Genomic DNA, 20,328 nt, shown 5'->3' on the forward strand with positions numbered 1-20,328 from the left:
TTACTTGGGTACCCAACAAATATAAAAACAAAACCTCTTCTAAAATAAGAGAAAAATCAAATGCAGGTTTATTCATCATTCCTTTCAGGCAGCCATCTCAGTGCAGAGTAACCCAGCCTACAGTCATGGTTCTGGCTTTGTGCTACCTGTGGGCCTGCCGGGGGAGGGGAAGGGGGGGAAATCGGCATCTGCTCGGGCAGGCCGAGGACTCTTTCAGGGTCCTGCCCAAACAGGCCAGCACCACCCTTGGGCTGCTGCCTCCAGGGAGAGGCACTATCCCCCTCCCCACAGCACCTGACACAGCAGCCTGGGACTTCTGGAGAGCGCTTTCTCTATCGCAGGCTACAGGGGAGGGGGGCATTCCCTCCCATCCCCTCTCAATCCCTATATTCCAGGGTTAGGGGCTGTGTTTTACTGCAATAAATGAGGACAGATGCAGTTTTCCTGTCCCTGTGGTGCCCGGCGTGCTCTCCTCTCATGAGATGCCTGTATAGTTATATGTTAGATATTTTGAATGGTTAAACTGAGGCACCAATGGCCTCAATTGTTAAATATAAAGTAGTTAAGGTGGAGAGCTGCTACCATAGCCCGAGGAAGAAAAGAACATCAAATAAATAAAGCAAAGGAATTAATTTAAAATAAATAGGAAGAGCTTGTGCCTCCTGTTCTTGCACTGGCTGTCCCATTTAGTTATCAGTGGGGGGAGGGGGAGGTCTCTAGCAGCAACCCCCACCCCCGCCTGCCCCACCCTGTTTCAGGGGAGCGCTCTGGATGCGGATGTTGGGTTTCTGGGAGTCATTGTGGGTGGGACCGGTGCCCACACGGTTCTTGATCTCGGCGGCCATAGTGACGAAGGCCTGTTCCACGTTGGTAGCATTCTTGGCGCTGGTCTCCAGGAATGGGACCTGCAGGGAGTCGGCATATTCCTGCCAGTAGACGGAAATGAAACTGGTTAAAAAAAAAAAAAAAATCCTACATCCAGCCTCAAGACAGATAAATTCATAGTGCAGCCTGGTCAGTGGTGCATAGGACAAAAGGTGGTGAGCTGTGCTTCAGTTAGTTGTGTGATATCAGCCCATTGGCAAGTGCTGCCGAGTCACAGACTGGTGGGGGAAATGGCCCACCACTATGCATAGACAGAGGCTGTGGTCCATCGCTCTTCAGTTGTGTTCAGGGCAGGTGACGAGGGGGGGGGGAAATGTTTGGGGCAGGCTCTAACACTCCTGCCTGCACAAGATGGGGAACATGCCCCAAACAAGGAGAGTGTGATCGTTGAGGGCTAGATGCTGCACTGACCTTGGCTGTTGTGTAGTCAACGACCTTCTTGGTGGTGAGGTCACTCTTGTTCCCCACCAGTAGCTTGTTGACATTTTCGCTGGCGTAGCGGTTGATCTCTTCTAGCCACTGATGTACATTGCTGAAGGAGTCCTGTGTGTGGAGGAGGAAAAAAAATGGGTGCTTAGCAGTGGCGTTCAACATGTAGTGACAATGGGGGCTGCATAAGAAATTGGGTGCCTGATCCATTTACACAGAAACAGAAATGACAGCAGAAAAGGACCAATGGTCTATCCAGTCTTCCCAGCAAGCTTCCCTTGGTAGGATCTGCCATGCAGGTCATTCCCTGTATGTACCCGGATCAGTACAGACCAGTGGGGTTGTGCATCCCCCACCAGCAGCTGGAGTCAGAGAACAAAACTCTGGGCGCTGCTTTAGAAGCAGTCCTATGTTTTTTCCTTAATGTCTGCATATCAGTACCCCAGACTCTGGGGGAAAAAAAAAAAAAAAGTCATGGCTCGGACTGGTTGTCTGAATCCAAATTCCTCTTTCCCTCCACCCCCCACCTTCGAAGCAGAGAGCAATGTTACAGTTAACCAATAAGTCTCGATGCTTTTGATGCAAGGGTAGTAATCCCATGCCTTCTGTTAAAAGGCAGTAAATGTTGCTTATCAGATACTCCCAAAATGCAGAGCCAAGCTAACTAAACTACAGAATCACTCTCTTTTCCTCAATCTGACTTCTAGTGAGCATCTGCTACTTGCAGCTTCTCCATGTCTTGAGGGGGCATGTGCTATAGTTTTGGGTGGAAGATGACTCTCTCCTAGCCTGACTTGTCCCTGCTACAGCAGTCAGGACAATGGCCGGGTCCATGACGTCGCAGTCTTGTACCTGATCTGTGACATCGTACACAATGATGATGCCATGGGCCCCTCGGTAGTAGCTGGAGGTGATGGTTCGAAAGCGCTCTTGACCTGCTGTATCCCACTGGAGAGAAGGAAAGAGGGGGGGGGGGGAAAAAACAAACCAGTAGATAAAATTCTGCTTCCTGACCTCTGCACTCAGGCTGCCAAAAGCACAAGTGGAAGAAAAGAGAGTTTAAGAGGTAAAGCACAGTGACGAGAACGTCCGTGAAAGAAAGAAGGCCAGAAGTGGGATTGCAAGACTGAGAGGTGACGAGGAGGAATGGATGGAGGAGGTCAAGGGACAGGCAGGAATGCTAATGACGTGTCCAGGGTCACAGGGAGCATGGGCAGGATTTGAACCCTGGCTTCCTTGTTTCACAATCTGCTGCTCTCCCCACTAGGCCACTTCTGGAGAAGGACTGCCGATTGTTTTCAAGGGTGCATGTGGTAGCAGGGGAGAGGCCACACCATTTATAAAGGGGAGTGTTTGGGTGGAATTAAGCAGACAAAAGCTAAGGGGCTGGATGGGATTAGGATATTAAGGCAGCTCAACGCGAGTCTCATAAACGACCTAGTCCACAGATCTTTGGAAATGGATTGCTTCCAGGGAATTGGAAAAGGATAAATGTCCATAAAAGTAACAGGAAGTTGGATACTACTGCCAGTTAGTCTTATTTCTGTGGTGGGAAAATTCAGTAGAGAAGGTTTTGAATTATCTGGAATCCAGTGGATTGTGGGATCCAAGGCAGCACAGTTTTACCAGAGGGAGATCATGTCAGAGAAATCGGATTGATCTTTTTTGGGCGATTACAGAATGAGATCAAGGCCATGCATTCCCACTGTCCCATGTGGGAGACTCGTGAATAAAATGAACAGCCTGGGGGTGGGTCCCAAGGAGGTGGACTGAATTAGAAATTGGATGACGGAGAGTAATGATAACTGGTATTCACCATGAGGGCAGAGAAGTAGTGGAGCAATATCCTGGTGGGGTTAGAGGGAAAAATGTGCCTTTTTTGCGGATGACTCTAATATTCGCAAGAGTGGATACTTCTGTGGGAGAAGGCATCATGAACAGTGATGTAAGAGGGCACGACGTGTGGACAAATAATATAAAATAGTGCAGTCATGCATTTGGGATACAGAAATCTGAGGGAACAATATATGTTGGGGGGGGGGGGGGGGGGGTGAGAAGTTGATTTGCACTGACCAGGTTAAAGAGCTTGGGCTGATGCTGTCTGGTGATATCAAAGTTGCAAAACCGCGTGATTAAGGCAGTGGCCAAAGCCAGGAGGATGCTAAGGTCATTAGAGAGTGACATGACCAACAATAAAAAAGGAAGTGATAATGCCTCCACTACCGGTCGTTGGTGAAACCCTGCCTAGAATCCTGTGTCCAATTTTAGAGACCACACCTCCAAAAAAAGATAGCTTGGAAGCAGGCCAAAGGGGCTATCAAAATAGCATGGGCTACAGCTAAAGCCATAAGAGATGAATTAAGACCTCTACATGCCCTAGAAGAGAAGCAATATTGGGGATATTGTAGAAACATTTAAATATCTGAAAGGTATTAATAACGCACAAGATATAACCTTTTTCAATGGAAAGCTAGTTGTAGTACGAGGGATGATGATACAAAACGCCAAGCAAGTGGGCTCGGGAGCAATGTCAAGAAATATTTTTTTCAGAGAAAGTGGGGTGGACATGATGAATGCCTTGTTGGAGCAGGTGCTGGAGGCTGAATTGGTAACGGACTGCAGGAAGGCATCTGACAAATAGCGAGGATCCTTGGTTGCACAAAAGCAAAGTGATGGAAGCATGTGCTAGCAACATCGCAGGCCATGAGGGTAGCTGGACTGTACAGGAGGCCGATCCTCCCCAGAGACTGGCAGGGGCACCACCTGCATGTGGAACGGGAAATGCCAATTTAGTTCTTTGGCTTCGCCTGTATTTTGGGCCAAAAAGCAAGCTGTAGAAAGGAGATAGGGCAAAATGGCACCAGATGGAAACATATGGGATCAATTAGTACGGAGGGAAAAACTGCATCCCCTCCACACATTCTCATTCATCTAGGTGATGACAACCTTGCAAGCTGCAAGGGAGTTGTGTTCATAGTAAAAATTAGGAAAGATGTTGATAATAGCTTTATTCTCCTGAGCTAGGATCGATTGGATATCAGCCCAAGGAGAATATGGAGAAATGAGATAGAGTCGAAAAGAAAAACGGATAACCTTGGAAGGTATCTAAACTTGTTTAGGGAGATTGACATGGGATGTGGATGCAGCAGCAATTATAGATTTCCTAGCATGGAGCCAGATGGACTCATCTTGAATGGGTTATGTGCTCCCCTGCCAGCAGATGGAGACGGAGTCCGGTTTCAAAGCTGACGTCACCCTAGTTACACCCCTGCAATGACCTCAGCCCTCCAGTATTTCTCCGTCTCCAGCAGATGTAGACATGCTTTCCCTATGGGGATCGCTTTACCTTTTGGAAGAAGAACTTCTACTTTCAAATTGGAGAAAAGATTGAGCCCCGCTCTCCTGCGGTGATACCTAAAGGTCCCTCCCCCAGTTAAGAATTCCTCAGGAGGTGTGCCTTGGTCTGGTAGCCAGTTCCCGCCTGACTCAGTCTCTATCTGCTAGCAGGGGTGCACATAACCCATTGGTCCTGAGTCCATCTGTCTACACTAAGGAAAACAAAATTATCAGGTAAGTAATTTCTCCAATTCATAGCTGCGCCCAGCTGGCACGCTGCAAGTTCAGTAATAACCAGAAGACTAGCGAAGTGCAGGCGCTCACATAGCCAGGTCTATCGGGTGCCAGATTTTTGGGCAATGGCTTTGTGGATGGGCATGGGAATAGAGGGGTACTGAATGTGAATTAAATAAAAGACCTTACATGCTCATTTATCCAAGACGGTGGAAATCTAAGGAAGAAGACGACAAAAGCTGTCCTGAATAGGAAGTGATATCCTACAAGCGGTCACACTCTGTGGTTGGCAGCTGGGATATATCCTTAACCGTGTGGACTGAGATACGTTGGCAGACTATTTTTGGGGTCTTTTTCTGCCATAATCTACTATATGGAAAAGTATATAGGAAAGGTAGCAGTAAAACTGGCTGGCACGCAAAGCTGGGCTGCACTATGGCTTACCCATAACCAGTCTCACCAAGTGCTCGGAAAAGATGGACGAAAGAGGGAAGGAGAAATGGAGTTTGGAGTAGCAGCATTCTTAGTGTGGGCCTGTACACAGTGTAACTGGCTTTGGAGCTCCTGAGTGACCAGGACAATATCGTCCATGAGGGTGCAGTGGAGCGCTGGGACAGGTGGCCACGCACCTCCGCTGATGGCATGCTGGAGCTCTCAAACGTCTGGCACCAGGAGCGCTTTACTTGTATTCACAACTTGCTTTCAGCCGTAATTAAATTTATATTCCGATTTTTTTAAGTACTTCAAAGCAGATCACATGCAGGTACAGTAGGAGATGTGCGAAGCCCCTTCTCAAGGCATGGAATCTCTGGGAGCTCCATTACTGCACAGTACCATACCCCCCCAGTGCATTGTGGGATGGGCGTACTCACAATCTGCAGCTTGATGGTCTTGCCCTCCTGCTCAATGGTTCGGATCTTGAAGTCCACCCCGATGGTGCTGATATAGCTGTCCGTGTATGTGTCATCCTGAGAAGGTAGAAATGCAAGGGGTAAAGGTGGCAGGGAACTGGGCCGATTTGGGCACCTGCTATAAATTTAATGAAATCCAATACCAACAATACTTACCGCAAAACGAAGCAGCAGGCATGACTTACCGACACCAGAGTCGCCAATCAGGAGGAGCTTAAATAGGTAGTCACTGTAGGGAAAGAGCAAAAGACAGAGCCTGTGATTCTCCGTCAGTCCGTGGCCCGGCTGTCCCATCCCTCCAATGTTCGTGAATGAGGGGTACGAGGCATTATCGGTACTCACTACTCTGGATTCATCGCGGACATCCCGGCAGCTGGAATTTTCTCTCAGAACAGTCTCAGGGCTTCACCTCTGATGTCCTGCTTCTCAGTCTACACAGAGACAAGTAAAAGAGGTGAGAGCTCCTGTGCACTCAGCAACCTAGCCCTGGATTCATAGACATTAGCTTTGTTTTTAGCTCTTACTAGCAGAGGGTGTGGTCAGTTTTAATGCTGGTTGGCTTTGGCTCGGATAGCTAAATATTTTGGTCTGCTCTGTTTTCCTGGGCAGCTTTCTGCACCCAGCACAAAGACCCAATGCTCCGGCCAGGCAGTGAACAACTCTGCACTGAGGCCCTCCGCTAGCTCACAACTCTTCGGGTATGAACTGGCTCATTGTATGCCAAGGGAATTTGTTCCTGTGATGTATCGAGCAAGCCTATAAAATCCCTCCCTAAACCTAAGCAACGCTAGCGAAGGAGACACAGGAAAACCTACTGCAGGCTGGTTAATGCAAGAGGTCTAAGCCACAGCTAGGCCACAGCAGGATGGATGCACTGAAAGCCTCGTGCTATTGGCGATCTTTGCCACGGGAGCAGGTGCAGAAAAAGCCCCCCCCCCCACCCGGGCAGACCCGGCTCCAGAGCCAGGACTGCACCGCAGCGGGCCAACCGGAGTGCTCCAGCCACTAGTCACTGTAACCCCCAGCACAGCTTACCTTGCTGTAACTCTGCCTGGGGACTGCTGTGACGGAGCAAGCTCCCACTCCCAGCAACATGAGCAGGGCAGAAACACCGCTACAGCTCAGAGAGGAAGAGTCGAGAAAGGGCGCAAGGTGGCCAGCTCTGCATTCCACTCTGGTACAACTTTATAATTTATTAACAGTAGGGAGAGATACCATTACAGCAAGACTGCCAGCTGTCCTCCTAGAAAGCTCGCTTGCCTTAATCCCCGCAGCGGCAACCAGGTGTCTCCTAACAGGTCGGCAGTAGGCTGTGCGATAACCAGGCAGCTGTGTGCATGATCAAGGGCCTGATTTTCCTATCCTCTTCCTCCTCTGGCAGATGAAACTGGCATGGCTCAGCCTTTCCTGTCTGCACTGGCTGGGATGCATCCCTTCATTTTACCATCCTCTGCAACAAAGCTTCCCGCTTCCCCATGGCACAGGCTGGGAGAGAGGAGCCACTCTCACCCAATGCAGCCACAGGCCTGGCGATGCAACCAGGAAGAGTGGTGAGAGGGGCTCCTGAGACAGAGTTCCTCCGGCTGAGGAATATGGCTAGGAGGGAGAGAGCTGCTGCTGCCATCTGACAGATACAAATGGAGCCAAAGCTGCTAGCACACAGGCGACGGCAGTTCCTTTCCATCTCCATGCCGACTGGTACTAGTGGGAGCCACCCAGGACCCGAAAGCAGGAAAATACAATACAATTATTTATACTGGGTCTTCAACGCAGGCAAATTATCTCGCCTGTTCATTGTGGATATTCTGCAAACCTGACTGGCTACGGGCCGGGGAATAGGGCAGCTTTAGGAACCAGTGGTGTGTGATGTACAGGGACAAGGGCCTGAGATTACTGAGACGGTGCCTGGTCTAGGAATTTATACAGAAGCAGAACATTGTTAGTGGGATAGGGCAGCTTTAGGAACCAGTGGTGTGTGATGTACAGGGGCAAGGGCCTGAGATTACTGAGACGGTGCCTGGTCTAGGAATTTATACAGAAGCAGAACATTGTTAGTGGGATAGCACATAGCGAGGCAGAGGTGCTGCTATAACTAAGTACATAATACAGAGAAACAGGTTTTTTTTATGTGGCTTTTTATATTCTGCTACCTCCAACACAACTTGAGCGGAGTGGTTAGTACTACTGGGGCAATACCTCTCTCTCCCTATATCAATAAGGGTGTGCGGAGCCTAAGGGTTAGACCAGTCGGCTGAGAACGGAAGGAGCCAGGGTTCAAATCCCACTGATGCTTCTTGTGACTCTGGGTGCGTCGCGTTACTGTCTCAGGCGTAAACTTAGATTGTAACCCCGCTGGGGACAGGGAAGTATCTATGGGGCCTGAATGTAATGTACTGTGAGCTACCAGTGAAAGGGGGTGAGCTAAATAAATACCGTACATAAGTCAAGGATGCTATATCCTACAAAGATAATTGTTATGGACAATGTGTACATATAAGGAGGGGAATACAGCACAGAGAGAGTATCTCAAACATAAGGTTTTTATGGACAGTATCAGGGCATCATTAAAACAGGAAACGTACATAACACACAGAAACATGGCATTATGGACAGAGTATAACCACCATCTCTTTTCCATTCGGGTTTACCAGCAGCCTGAAAAAAAGGGGCGGTTGTGTCCCAACCTGCTCCATCTTACGTCTACATCAAGCCTACAATTTTCATTGAGGTCACTGGAGGAGTAGCCTAGCGGTTACAGCAACAGGCTGGGAAGCCAGGGTTCAAATCCCACTGTGACCGTGGGAAGGCCACTTCACCCTCCTCCACCGCCTCAGGGCCTGATCTACTAAGTCTTTTCTTCCATTCCCTGTCTATGGGAAAAGTGCTTAGTAAGTGGGGCCCTGAGATTGTAAGCACTGGGGCCAGAGAAATGCCTACAGTGTCTGAGTGTAACTCAGCTTGTGCTACCAATGAAAAGGTGTGAGCTCAATCGACATAAAAATTGCCAAATTCTGTTACCAAAAATACCCATTCTTTCTAACACTGTCGGCAATGAGGTAAGTACAACGTATTGTCAAGGCTAGCTCTTCCTTTGGCAGATTCCGTCGTAGGCTGTGGGACGACGGAGGAGTGAGACGGACCACCGAGATCAAAGTGCACTGTCTGTACTACCATACAGATATGAATTCTGGAAGCTGTACCACACCCAGCTCAGGCAACCCTAGCAATTCCCTCAATGCTTTCCCAGGTCAGTGAGCGGCACTGGTTAAAAAACGCAAGTGGAAAGGATTGGAAAACAAAACTGGGAATATCGGAATGCCTTTCTATTGATCGATGGTGCATCTGTACCTTGGGGCATGGCATTCAGCTCTGGTCACCCCATTTCCAAAAAGATATAGCCAAACTAGAAAAGGGGCAGGAAAAATGATAATGGGGATGGTGAAATGTATACTTATCCGTTAATTTCCTTTCCTTTAGTCCTAGCAGACTAGTCCATACAGGCAGGTCAAGGACTAGCCTGCAGGTCGAAAAGAAGGAATATTTCCCTTATGAAGAAAAGTTGATCAGGTAAGAGCTCTTGAACTTGGAGAAAAGAAAACGGAGAGGGGCTAGAACAGAAGTATATAAAATCATGAGGGGGTGGAACAGTGATTTAATCTGTCAGACAGTAAAAGGGCTAGGGGACACTCCATGAAACTAACAACTTAGCAGATTTAAAACAAACTGTAGAAAACTGCTGGTTTGAGTACAAAAGTGCTAAGCTATAGAATTTGTTACCAGAGGATGCGATCAAGGTATCTGGCATAGCTGGGTTTTAAAATGAATTCAGACAAGTTCTTGGAAGAAAGGTCCACAAAGTATTATTATCAAAATAAACTCAAAGAAAGCCACCACTTATCTCTGAGAGCGGACAAGAAGAAGTGGATCTGTGGCTTCTTCCTAGAGATCTAGAGTGGCCAATGTCAGAAAAAAAAAAAAAAAAAGACGCTGAGCCAGATGGACACTTGGTCTGATCCAGAATGGCACTTCTTATCCATAATCAATATAAAATGGCAAGCTAGGATCCACAACCGAGAAGTCCTTGAAAGGTGCCAAGTTCCCAGCATGGAAGGAATGGTGGTGAAGGCTGAGCTTCAGCGGGCAGGGCAGGGCACGCCATAAGGCTGGAGGACACCAGAATTCCCAAAGCTGTGTCCTGTGGCCAGCTGAAGAGTGAGCACAGATCACAGGGAAGACCTCGCCGGACATTCAAGGGCACCCTCAAAATCTGTACGGTAGACTTCAAAAGCTAGGAGAGTTAACTAGAAGCAGCTTTGCCATGTGGCTGTCCATAGCTTGGAAAACAAGCAAATACAAGCACAAAAGGAAAAGGAATGAGAGAAGACCTCGGGCAAGTCATGTTATCCCTAGATTGTAAGCCATCTGGGGATAGGGAAATATTTACAGTACCTGAATGTAATCCGCTTTGAAGTGCCGGAAAGCAGAATATTTAATAAACAAAAAAAGCCAATTCTGCAAATCCATCAACTCCAGGTTTCACCTGTGGTCTTATCTGTGAGTCAAGGATGGGTCTTATATAACATCAGAGGACACGTAAACTTAGTCAAAAGGAAATTCTCAAAATTCATACATCGGCATTAATGGGATTCTCCATGATAATAACCATTCCTTCTATATCACAGGGACAGTCACAGGATTATTATGGGCAGTATATAACATAAGGGACAGATAGATGGTACCAATTTTATTAGCCTGACTAATCTCTGTTAGTATTTTACAGTCTGTTTCCTCATCCTGTCTCTCTCTTACCTCCCCATCATACTTGCAGTTTCTATCCATGAGGATTCCAGAACGTCCATGTGTGATGGAGACTAGTATAGTAGTGGGGGTAAACTACCACCCACCTGGCCAGGATGAAAAAACAGATTGTAAAATACTAACAGAGATTAGACAGAGTTGTTCATGGGATCTGGGTGCTAGACTGGCTGCTACTTTCCGCAGTATGTGAGCTGGCTGGAGTGAATTCAGTGACAGAGATAATAATTGGGAGGGAGGGATGACATCACCTGCAGTCTGACTCTGGAGGCTGCATGGGGGAGGTTAGTGGGTGCCAAGCCTAACCCCATTTCACCTCACAGTGCTGATTGAGCAGGCGATGGGCAGAGATGGCAAAAGAAGGGGGAGCAGGAGTGATTTTTTTTTCTGACAGGATCCATAGTCCCAGGGGGGGTGTGCTGCCGGGGGGGGGGAGCCAGGTAGTGCTGCAGTGGGAATTAGATAAGTCACCAGAATTCTACTTGAAAGCAGCTCTGTGTCCTTCTCGACCCTAGTTAATGCCAAGTGGCTGTAAAGGTCAGTGGCCCTCCCAGAGTGGCAGCTAGGCAATTTGACGCCTATGGTCAAGTAACAAAGTGTGCCCTCACTCTATACACAACATGAGCTTGGAGATTCTCTGTTTTAACTTAAAATTTAACATTATTATTTACAATCTATAAGTAAATATAAGTGTGACCCTGCTCCCAAAATTGTGACCCATAGATCTGTATGGATGTGACATTTAACATTTACCCAACTGATTATTTATTTGAACAGTTTTTCTTTCAATGTAATATACTTGTTATAAAAAAAAAAAAATCTCTATACTGTGCACAGTAATTATAAAATCCACAAGCCATCCCAACAGATTCTAAAACAAAAATGATCTCTTTTTTGTATAAGCCATAGGGGTTGAAAAAGGTGTGTGTGCCTTAAACCATAATATCATGCTTTTTTCTCTTCTATTGAATTATGGTATTTTTTATTATATTAAACTAATTAGGATCTAGATTTCACTGACAAATCAAACACTCCACTACCAGGTGCATTGTGATGCATTAAAAAACGCTGCTAAAAACATACTCAGAACCTTTGTAGCAAACTGCATACCATAACAGCAACAACCTTACTGATGAGAGAGAAGCACTACAATTACTACTACAGGCCCTAGAACACCAATAGACCTTCTACTGGAAAAACAGAACAAGCCATAGATCCCTACACAGACACTGCATGCTAACAGAATCCCTAAGTGCAGTCATACAAGCACAAGACAGGCTGACCCTTATCTAATATAAAAGAAGGGTCCACAAATTATATTCAGAAATATGCAGACAAAAATCAAAATGGAAATCACAGTACAACATGGAAGAAAGAGAAACAGAAATAGAAATGCAACATCTAAAGATATAAGAAATGTGCATTCCCAAAGCTTGACACATTCCTCTCTCGTTAAACTGAAAATAAAATGTTCTATTTTCTACATTGTGTGGGCAGTTAATTTGGTCCTGATCTCCTTTTGATCTTCTCCTAAGTTCTTTTCCAGGATCTCCTTCCCATTTTCCATTTCTCCTCCTGTCTTCTCCCTTTCCTTTCCTGCATCTGTCTCTGACACTGATCTTTCCCTTCCATCTTTACTCTTTATTTTTCTTCTCTGCCCTCTAATCTCAGACACAACTAATTCCCCTCTATCCTCCAGTCCTCAGTCTCCTTCGTTTTACCTGTCACCTACCTTCCAGCTCTCTATCTCCCACCCCTTCCCATTCCCTCCATCTTTCATGCATCCCCAAATTCTTATTCCTTTTCTGTTTTTCACCCATTCCTTAGTTCCCCATTTCCACCTTCTGTACTCATACTCAGCCCAACCTTACCTGCCTTCCTCTGCCTCTCTCAGCTCCAGCTCCCTTCCTTCCCACACTTTTCCTCCTTGGCCCCTTTGTTCTGTCCCTTACCTCCTACCAAGCCTTCTATTGCTCCTGTTTCACTGCCTTCTGAGCCCCTTTCCCACCCTCTCTCACCTTCACAACACCCAACTCCTTTCCCACTGCCTCTCATACTCTCTCCAGTACTCCAGATCCTTCTCACCCTCACTCATACTTTCCCCATCTCATCTAACACACACCCCCCCCCCCCACACACACACACTCATATTCACCCAACTGTCTGCCCCAAATGACTGCTCAATCCGTGTCCCTGCTCTCGGCATCTCCAAATCCTTGTTCTGCCCCCCCCCATCTCAGCTTCCTTGCCTTCCCGAGTCCCCAGTCACCGAGTCCCTGTTCTTTTCCACTCTCCTACCACCCAGTATCCGAGTCCATGTTCTTCACCTGCTCTCTCTCCCTAGTTCCCAAGTGACAGCCCTGTTCTCCCCCCCCCCCCAATCCAGTTCTCCCTCTGCTCTCCCAACCTCCTGACTTCTCTCACAATCCAGTGCCCCAGGCCCCACCTGAACTCTACCCTAGTCCCCAATCTTACCCTGCTCTCCCACCCCCAGAACCCCAGTCCCCACCTGCTTGTGACTGGTTGCAGGGTGGAGCTACTGTCAGACAAAAGTACTGGCCAAATAGTCAAGGCTTAGTGGGGATGAGTCAACATGGTTTTAACAAAGGGAGGTATTGCCTTACAAATCTATTAAATGTCTTTTGAAGGAGCAAATAAATGTGGATAAAGGTGATTTTCAGAAAGCATTTGACAAAGTCCCCCATGAGAGACTCCAAGAAATTACAAAGTAATGCGAAAGGACAGAAGGCAGTCTTTTATTATTAGAAAAAGGATGACAGAGGAGATATGATAAAGGCTTATAAAATCATGAACGGGATGGAATGGGTAAACAAAGGACGGTTATTTTCCCTTTCAAATAATATTAAAACAAGGGGAGAGTCCATGAAGCTAGCAACCAGCAGATTTAAAATGAATCGCTCGGCACACAATCAGGTTGTAGAATCTGTTGCCAGTGGCTGTTGTCCAGGAGACAAGCATGGTGGGGTTTAAAAGAGATTTGGATGAGCTCCTGGAAGAAAAGTCCATAAGCAATTAGTAGCCAGGCAGGCTAGAGAAAGCCACTGCTATCCCTGGGAGCAAGCAACAAGGCATTGAATCCACTCTTCGAGATCAGCCGGGTATATCCAGTGATCAGGACTGGCCACTGTCCTGACCACAGTGGCCCTTGGTTTGACCTACCTTGACATTTCTTATATACTTATGAGTATATAACTCACAGGAGCATGGAGTTATAGACAGTATATAATACATAAAGGAGAGGGATGGGTTATCATATGAACAGTATGTAACCTATGATTATGTAAAGTGTATAACATATAAGATAGGGATAGTTATGAGCAGCAAATACCTCACAGTAGATAATGCCAAACAAAAACACAAAACACCAGTCCACCTGGTTTTGCCCAGTTGTTCCTGTCCATTTTGTCAAGGATATATCCCAGCTGCCAGCCACAGATCATGAAGGCCTGGAGGATATCTCCTTGTAAGCTCACACCCAGCACATCCTCCGTTTTTAAGTCCAACCATAGGATCCCACAACGCCAGTGTGGCTATTTGACCCTCTGGTCTCCTAAGCCCCTGTGGTCTTTCCAGATGGTGCACCGCCATCACCACCAACTTGTTGCACTGACCTAGTCAATATGAGGAGAGCATACCCTGCCAAACAGACCCAGCGATGTGAGAGCCTGCATTTTGGCTAGGAACTCAGGTTTTTACTGTACTGGCAGGCCAACAGTGGCCTTCAAGGGATCCAGTGAATCACCGGCCCTAACTAATTTCCTTTATGTATTTGAGGGGGTTTTAAAATATTTTTTTTAACATTTCTTTTTTTCGAGTCTGGCAAGGATAAACCAAGCCGATTCTGCCCTCAACCACGCCATCCACTTCACTGACCCACAGCTGGCCAGGTAGCAAGAGTTTCATTTAAGTGAATGTCATCTTCTGCTGCCGCACGGCCGATCTCGCAGCTCTTATCATGAGATCAACCCCGTGGTAGCAGATGACGTTGCATCAATGCGATTCCTGCTAAAATCCATGCTACAAAAAGAACTCGTGATCTGTCAGGCCAACCACGGAGCCCAACCTGTGGCCTGCCGGAGAAGAAAGGAAACCCCATGGCTGCCAACGGAGCTGGGGCCGGAGGAACCACTAGGCGAGCTAGGCCTGTACCCGGCAAAATTTTGAAAGGGCAAAAAGTGCCCTTTCAAAATTCTGCCAGCCATCGCCTCACCGTGCCACCCTCCCGACGCCACCCTTGTGGTCCAGCGGAGGGCCCGGGAGCGATCTGCCGCTCCCGGGGTCTCGACTTCCACTAAGCAAAATGGCGCCGGTGGCCTTTAGCCCCTACCATGTGACAGGGGCCAACCAATGGCACCGTAGCCCCCACCAGGTATTTTGTAAGTTTTCTTTGGGGGGGGGGGAGGAGTCAGGGCTGCGGCTGGGGGCGGCGCAAGGCTGAAGTTGCCTAGGGCGCCCAATCTCTTTGCTCCGGCCCTGAGCGGAGCCCATCCCACCGGCAGCTTAAGATGAGTCCTGGCAGGTCAGTGAGGAGCTTGTACCTCGGCAACCAAAGGAAGGATCTGCAACCTTGTAGCATGAAAAGAGGAGGAGAGACCAGGAGTCCCTGAGTCTCTGGGAGTGAGAGAGTGAGGGTGTATAAGAGCGAGCAAGCCGCTGAACGTGAGAGTGTGCTTGTGTGTGTATGTGGGGGTGAGAGCCACTGAGTGTGAGAGAGTGCCTGTGTATGTGAGGGAGAAACAGCCAGAGTGTGAGTGCACACAAGGGAGAGAGAGCCACTGAGTGTGACTGTGCCTATTTGAGCCAGTAGGGTGCAGGGGCCACTGAGGGTGAGTGTGCATATGTGTGAGGGAGAACACCATGAGTGTGAATATGCATGTGTGTGAGGAAGAAAGAGAGACTCTAAGTGTGAATGTGTGTGAGGGAGAGAATGCCTTTTTTGTGTGAGAGTGCCTGTGTGTTTGAAAGTCACTGAGTGTGAGAGAGTGATTGTGTGTGTGTGAGGGAGATAGCGCCATTGCATGTGAAAGAGAGCCTGTGTGTGTGTATGTGAAGGAAAGTGTCACTGAATGTGAGAGAGTACCTGTGGGTATGTGAAGGAAAGACAGCCACTGAATGCAAGTGTGCATGTGTATGAAGGAGAGTCACTGAGTGTGTGTGTGTATGAAGGAGAGCCACTGAGTATCAGTGCACATGTGTTTGTGAAGGAGAGAGAGCCACTGAGTATGAGTGTTCATGTGTGTGAGGGAGAAAGAGCCACTGAATGTTAATGTGCATGTGTGTGTGAAGGAGAGCCACTGAATCTGAGTGTGCATGTGTGTGAGGGAGAGAGTTCCTTTTTTGTGAGAAAGTGTCTATGTGGGTGAGAGCATGTCTTTGTGTGTGTGAGGGAGAGCGAGCTACTGAGTGTGAGAGTGATTTTGTGTGTGTAAGGGACAGAGAGCTACTGTATGTGAGAGTGCCTGTGTGTGTGGGAGAGAGAGCCATCGAGTATGAGAGTGACTGTATGTGGGTGTGTAAGAGGGAGAGAGAGCCACTGAGTGTGAAAGTGTGCCTTAGTATAGATGTGTGTGTGTGTGTGTGTGAAGAAGAGAGAGTCACTGAGCATTAGAAAGTGCCTGTGAGTGTGTGAAAGAGAATGAACACATGTTACTGTGTGTGTATGGGGAAGAGAAAGAGGATAAAGTTTGTGCACCCTCTCCCCTGCCATCTAATCCAGGACAATCTCAGGGCGACTGGAAATCAAATGTTCCCAGCTAAGGAGAGCAGTTGATTTTTTTTTTTTTTTAATTCTTATTACTTTTAATTGTTGGATGTTATTTGATATGTCTGCTGATTTAAATATTGTACTGATTTGCAGTGCTTCTCTTTCGTGGGTAGGGTGGTTGGTGTTTCAGTCCTGGAAGTTAGTGTTGTTTTGATGTGACAGATTTATCTCTTGGAGTAACTCTATTCTTAACAGACTATGATAGCTTTTATTGGATTTCTGTAATTGTTATCCAAAATACTGTACATGAGCTATTGAGACAATATGGAACCCATGTTTAGATGTGAAGAAGGGACCTATGTAGTTTTAAAAACTTTTGAACAATATTTTTAGGTACAGGTATTTTAAGGCAGCCTGGCTTGTTCTGTGTTGGTGTTTTAGGGCCTAATGTAATATTTGCAGTGTTGCCTTTTTATAGGTAAAGTTGTTACTGTCTGAGTGCTGGCAGTTACTGCTGTTTTAGTATGGTAGGTTTACTATATTGTAATTGTTTATTCATGGCTTTCTGAGGGCTAAGTCCACACCCAATGTATGTTACAAAAGGCCTAATGCCATATGGGTTCCGTCTTTTGTTTGTTGGGAAGAGGGGACAGAGGAAGTAAGACTGCTGAAGATTTGGGGGGGGGGGGGGTGTAAGAGGGGAGAGGGGACGGAGGGAGTGAGACTGCTGGTGACTCGGAGCGGGGGCTGAGGGAGCGAGACTGAATTCATTACTATAAAAGTCACCGCATGCCACTGCAGGCCTATATCTCTTTGATTATTTGGAGCTAAGAATCTTCTGTACCATTACCATTTTACCTTCCATCAGATGCTTCAGGAGGGAATCCACCACCCTTTCCATGAAATACTATTTCCTGACATTACTCCAGAGTCTAACCCCTGCATTCTCATGACTCAACCCTTGATCTAGAACAGTGGTATTCACTCCCAGTCCGAGGGCTGCAAACAGATCAGGTTTTCAGGATACCCCTAATGAACATGCATGAGATAGATTTGCATCCACACTGCCTCCATTGTCTGCAAATCTCTGTCATGCCTATTTATAATGTATTTATTTAAAATATTTATAAACTGCCTATCACCTATCCATTAGGGATATCCTAAAAACCTGATCTGTTTGTGGCCCTCAGGGGCTGGGAGTGAATGCCACTGTTCTAGAACTTCCTTTCTATTGAAAAAAAGTTTGCTTCACGTATGCTATTAATCCTTTCACATGTGTGTCTAACCACATAAGGCCAATCTTATGCAAACTGCACTGGCTCCTGGTCGAAAACAGGATACAATTGAAAACATTTTGCTTTGTCGTCAGGTGTGCAAACAACCCAGCCTCTGAATATCTCTCCGAGCTTCTGCTCTTCCATACTCCCACAAGGCTCTCCTTTTCTCTCCCTCTCTGGCTTCTGCCAGATGAACTTGCACCAGACTTCACACATGCAGCTGCTTTGCCCCTGAATTATGGAACAAGATACCACTAGTCCTTCGCCTGGAGTCATCATACCTTACCTTCAGGAAAAGAGTTAAGGCGTGGCAATTCAGCCAGGACTTTCCCTGAATTCCACTTCAGACTGTATCAACTTTGACAGAGATAGCAACAGAGACTACCCTTTTTCTGATTAATTCTATCATACACACACATTTATTCTTAAATCTCATCTATGGCTTCTGGTGAAGATCCTGCATCATTTTGGTAGCTCTTTGGACTGACTCCATTCTGTCTTTTCGAAGGTAAGGCCTCCAGAACTGGACATAATGGTCCAGGTGAGAGCTGTACAACATCATACTCACTTTGTATTTTTGTTTATTTTCTTGCTTGTAATGTCTCTCCATATGCACCCTTGCATTCTTCTGACTCTGGCCAACACCTTGTCCCACTGTTTTGCTAACTTGTAATCATCAAATATAATCTCCCTAAGGTCTCATTCCTATTCTATGGACATCTATGTCTTGGCCCCTGTGTATCTCTCTCTCAGATTTCTGCACCCAAAATTTTTAACTCTGCATTTTTTTGTACGGAAACTTAGCTATTAAGTAGTTGACCACTAGTCGAGCTTTCATAGATTGCTTGTTATTCTAGCTACTCCCTCAGACATGTCCACTCTTTTGCAGATCTTGGCATTGTCTCCCCAAAGACACTTATTTCCCCTAATTCCTCCACAATATCACAAAGGCACTCCACTCATCACCCCCCTTTCTTCAGCATAAATTACATTTGTTACTACACTCTGTTGTCTGTCAACTCTTCCCTAATGCCACTTATATAAAAAGGGACAAAATTTGCCCTTCTCCAAGGCTCTATTGAATAGGTCCTTCAGTGGACCCTTCAGCATGCTAAGATGTATCCCTCTGGCTCCATAACGCTGTCCATTCTGCTTTTCTAGTTCCACACAAACATTATCCTCTGTGCATGCATGGCCTCTACTCTGCTACCATACATCCCCCTATCCAACAACTGGTGGTCTTTTCCAGTCCCCTTTTCAGTGCATAATGAACAGAAATATTTGTTTTACATATCTCATTTTTCCTCCTCCTCCCTCATTGCCTCTGCATCTTACACTCACCTCCTCCCTGCCTCCTTTCAGTGACATATCTAAAAAAAATAATCACCTCATTTTACTTCTTTAGCTATCTTTTTTTTTTATGCATGCCTTTCCCATCCTGACTACTTTCTCCGTTTCTTTCAACCTCAAACAGATATTCTTCTCTGTGCTCTCTGTTCCCTTTATTTTTTTGAATGCTGATTTTTTTTTTTTACCGTTTTTCACCCACCTCTTTTGAAAACATTGCAGTAAATAGAGTTGCTATGGTCAGCATATAATATACAAAGGACAGTATGTAATGGTCCATGGGCTTAAGGACAATATATAATTTGTAAAATGGGGAATGGTTCTGGGAGGGACAGTATATATTCTATAAGAATTGGGAGATGGTTATCAAAGGGGACAGTATATAACACATAGGGTTGTCATGGACAGTGAACAATATATAACAGGCAGGGATGGAGAAGAACATAAACACAGGGACAGAGCATAGCTGGGGTCGGAGGGTCATGGACGACAGTGCAGGGATAGTTAACATAGGGGCGGTATATAATCATTGATATGGAGGTATGGCCAGTGTATAAGGAAGGGGCAGGAGACGGGTATCATAAGAGACGGGCACGTGATTATAGATGGGTCATATATAAGGGACAGGATAGTTAGCGCAGGGCTCTCTTATAATATAGGCCAGTGTACAATTTATAAAGGGCAGGGGATGTTATTATTGCTGATTACTGGGACTTTCCCAGCCCCCATCCCGGCCCCGGCTGATACTCACCCAGCTCCCGGATCTTACCTTAGCACAGGCCGCGCTGCCATCAATCCGCCGCCGCGCCCCGCCCCCGGAAGCCACCAATCACGCGGTGGCGGCTTGCTGACTGACACCCCGCTCTCGCCAATCCTGGTGCTGCCGCAGAGCCTTCCCCCCTCTGGCCACGCCTTCCTGACAAAGGCCGCAGCCAATGGCAAAAGAGGGACGTGACGCGCGCAAGAGGCGCAGGCGCTGTGGTGGGCTCCGGGCGAGAGAAACAGGAGTGTCCCAGAGCCAGTATCGGTGGGGAAAGCGCTACCCCTGAGGTCTCACTACCCTGGGAGAGAAAACACTAGAGATCGCCCCAGCTCTACACGGAGACAAACTGCTCCGGATGCACAGTGAGGAAAAACAAAGGAGGCTGCCCCACGAAGGAAGGGAGAGAAAACCCTGGAGATTTGCAGGAAGTAGGGAGAGAAAGCATTGGCGTCTCCCCAAAGTACAGAGGGAGAACACACTGGAGCCTGCCCCAAATGTACAGGGAAAGAAAATACTGGAGACTTCGCCAGAGAAAGCGCACTGGAGACTGGTCCAATGTATTTAGAAGGTGAAAAAACACCAGAGACGGCGCCAGCAAAATCTAGA

At 47.0% G+C, this 20,328-nt stretch overlaps 1 protein-coding gene across 2 annotated transcripts; it reads right to left on the reverse strand.

The window, feature by feature from the left end:
- Window positions 1–45: 45 nt before the first annotated feature.
- Window positions 46–19,816, reverse strand: LOC115100821 (ras-related protein ORAB-1-like). 2 transcript variants are annotated; one of them, XM_029619759.1, is made up of 7 exons: window positions 19,729–19,816; window positions 6,138–6,226; window positions 5,952–6,024; window positions 5,757–5,852; window positions 2,167–2,262; window positions 1,297–1,428; window positions 46–926 (listed from the first exon to the last, which is right to left on the reverse strand). In XM_029619759.1, exons 2-7 carry the CDS (start codon window positions 6,158–6,160, stop codon window positions 717–719), a joined length of 630 nt encoding a protein of 209 aa, XP_029475619.1. In that variant the 5' UTR covers window positions 6,161–6,226; window positions 19,729–19,816; the 3' UTR covers window positions 46–716. The 2 variants fall into 2 exon arrangements, with proteins under 2 accessions (XP_029475619.1, XP_029475621.1); XM_029619761.1 differs by having other exon boundaries at window positions 19,711–19,787.
- Between the last annotated feature and the right edge of the window lie 512 nt (window positions 19,817–20,328).

This window comes from Rhinatrema bivittatum, chromosome 11 (genome assembly GCF_901001135.1).
Source record: "Rhinatrema bivittatum chromosome 11, aRhiBiv1.1, whole genome shotgun sequence".
NCBI classification, from domain to species: domain Eukaryota; kingdom Metazoa; phylum Chordata; class Amphibia; order Gymnophiona; family Rhinatrematidae; genus Rhinatrema; species Rhinatrema bivittatum.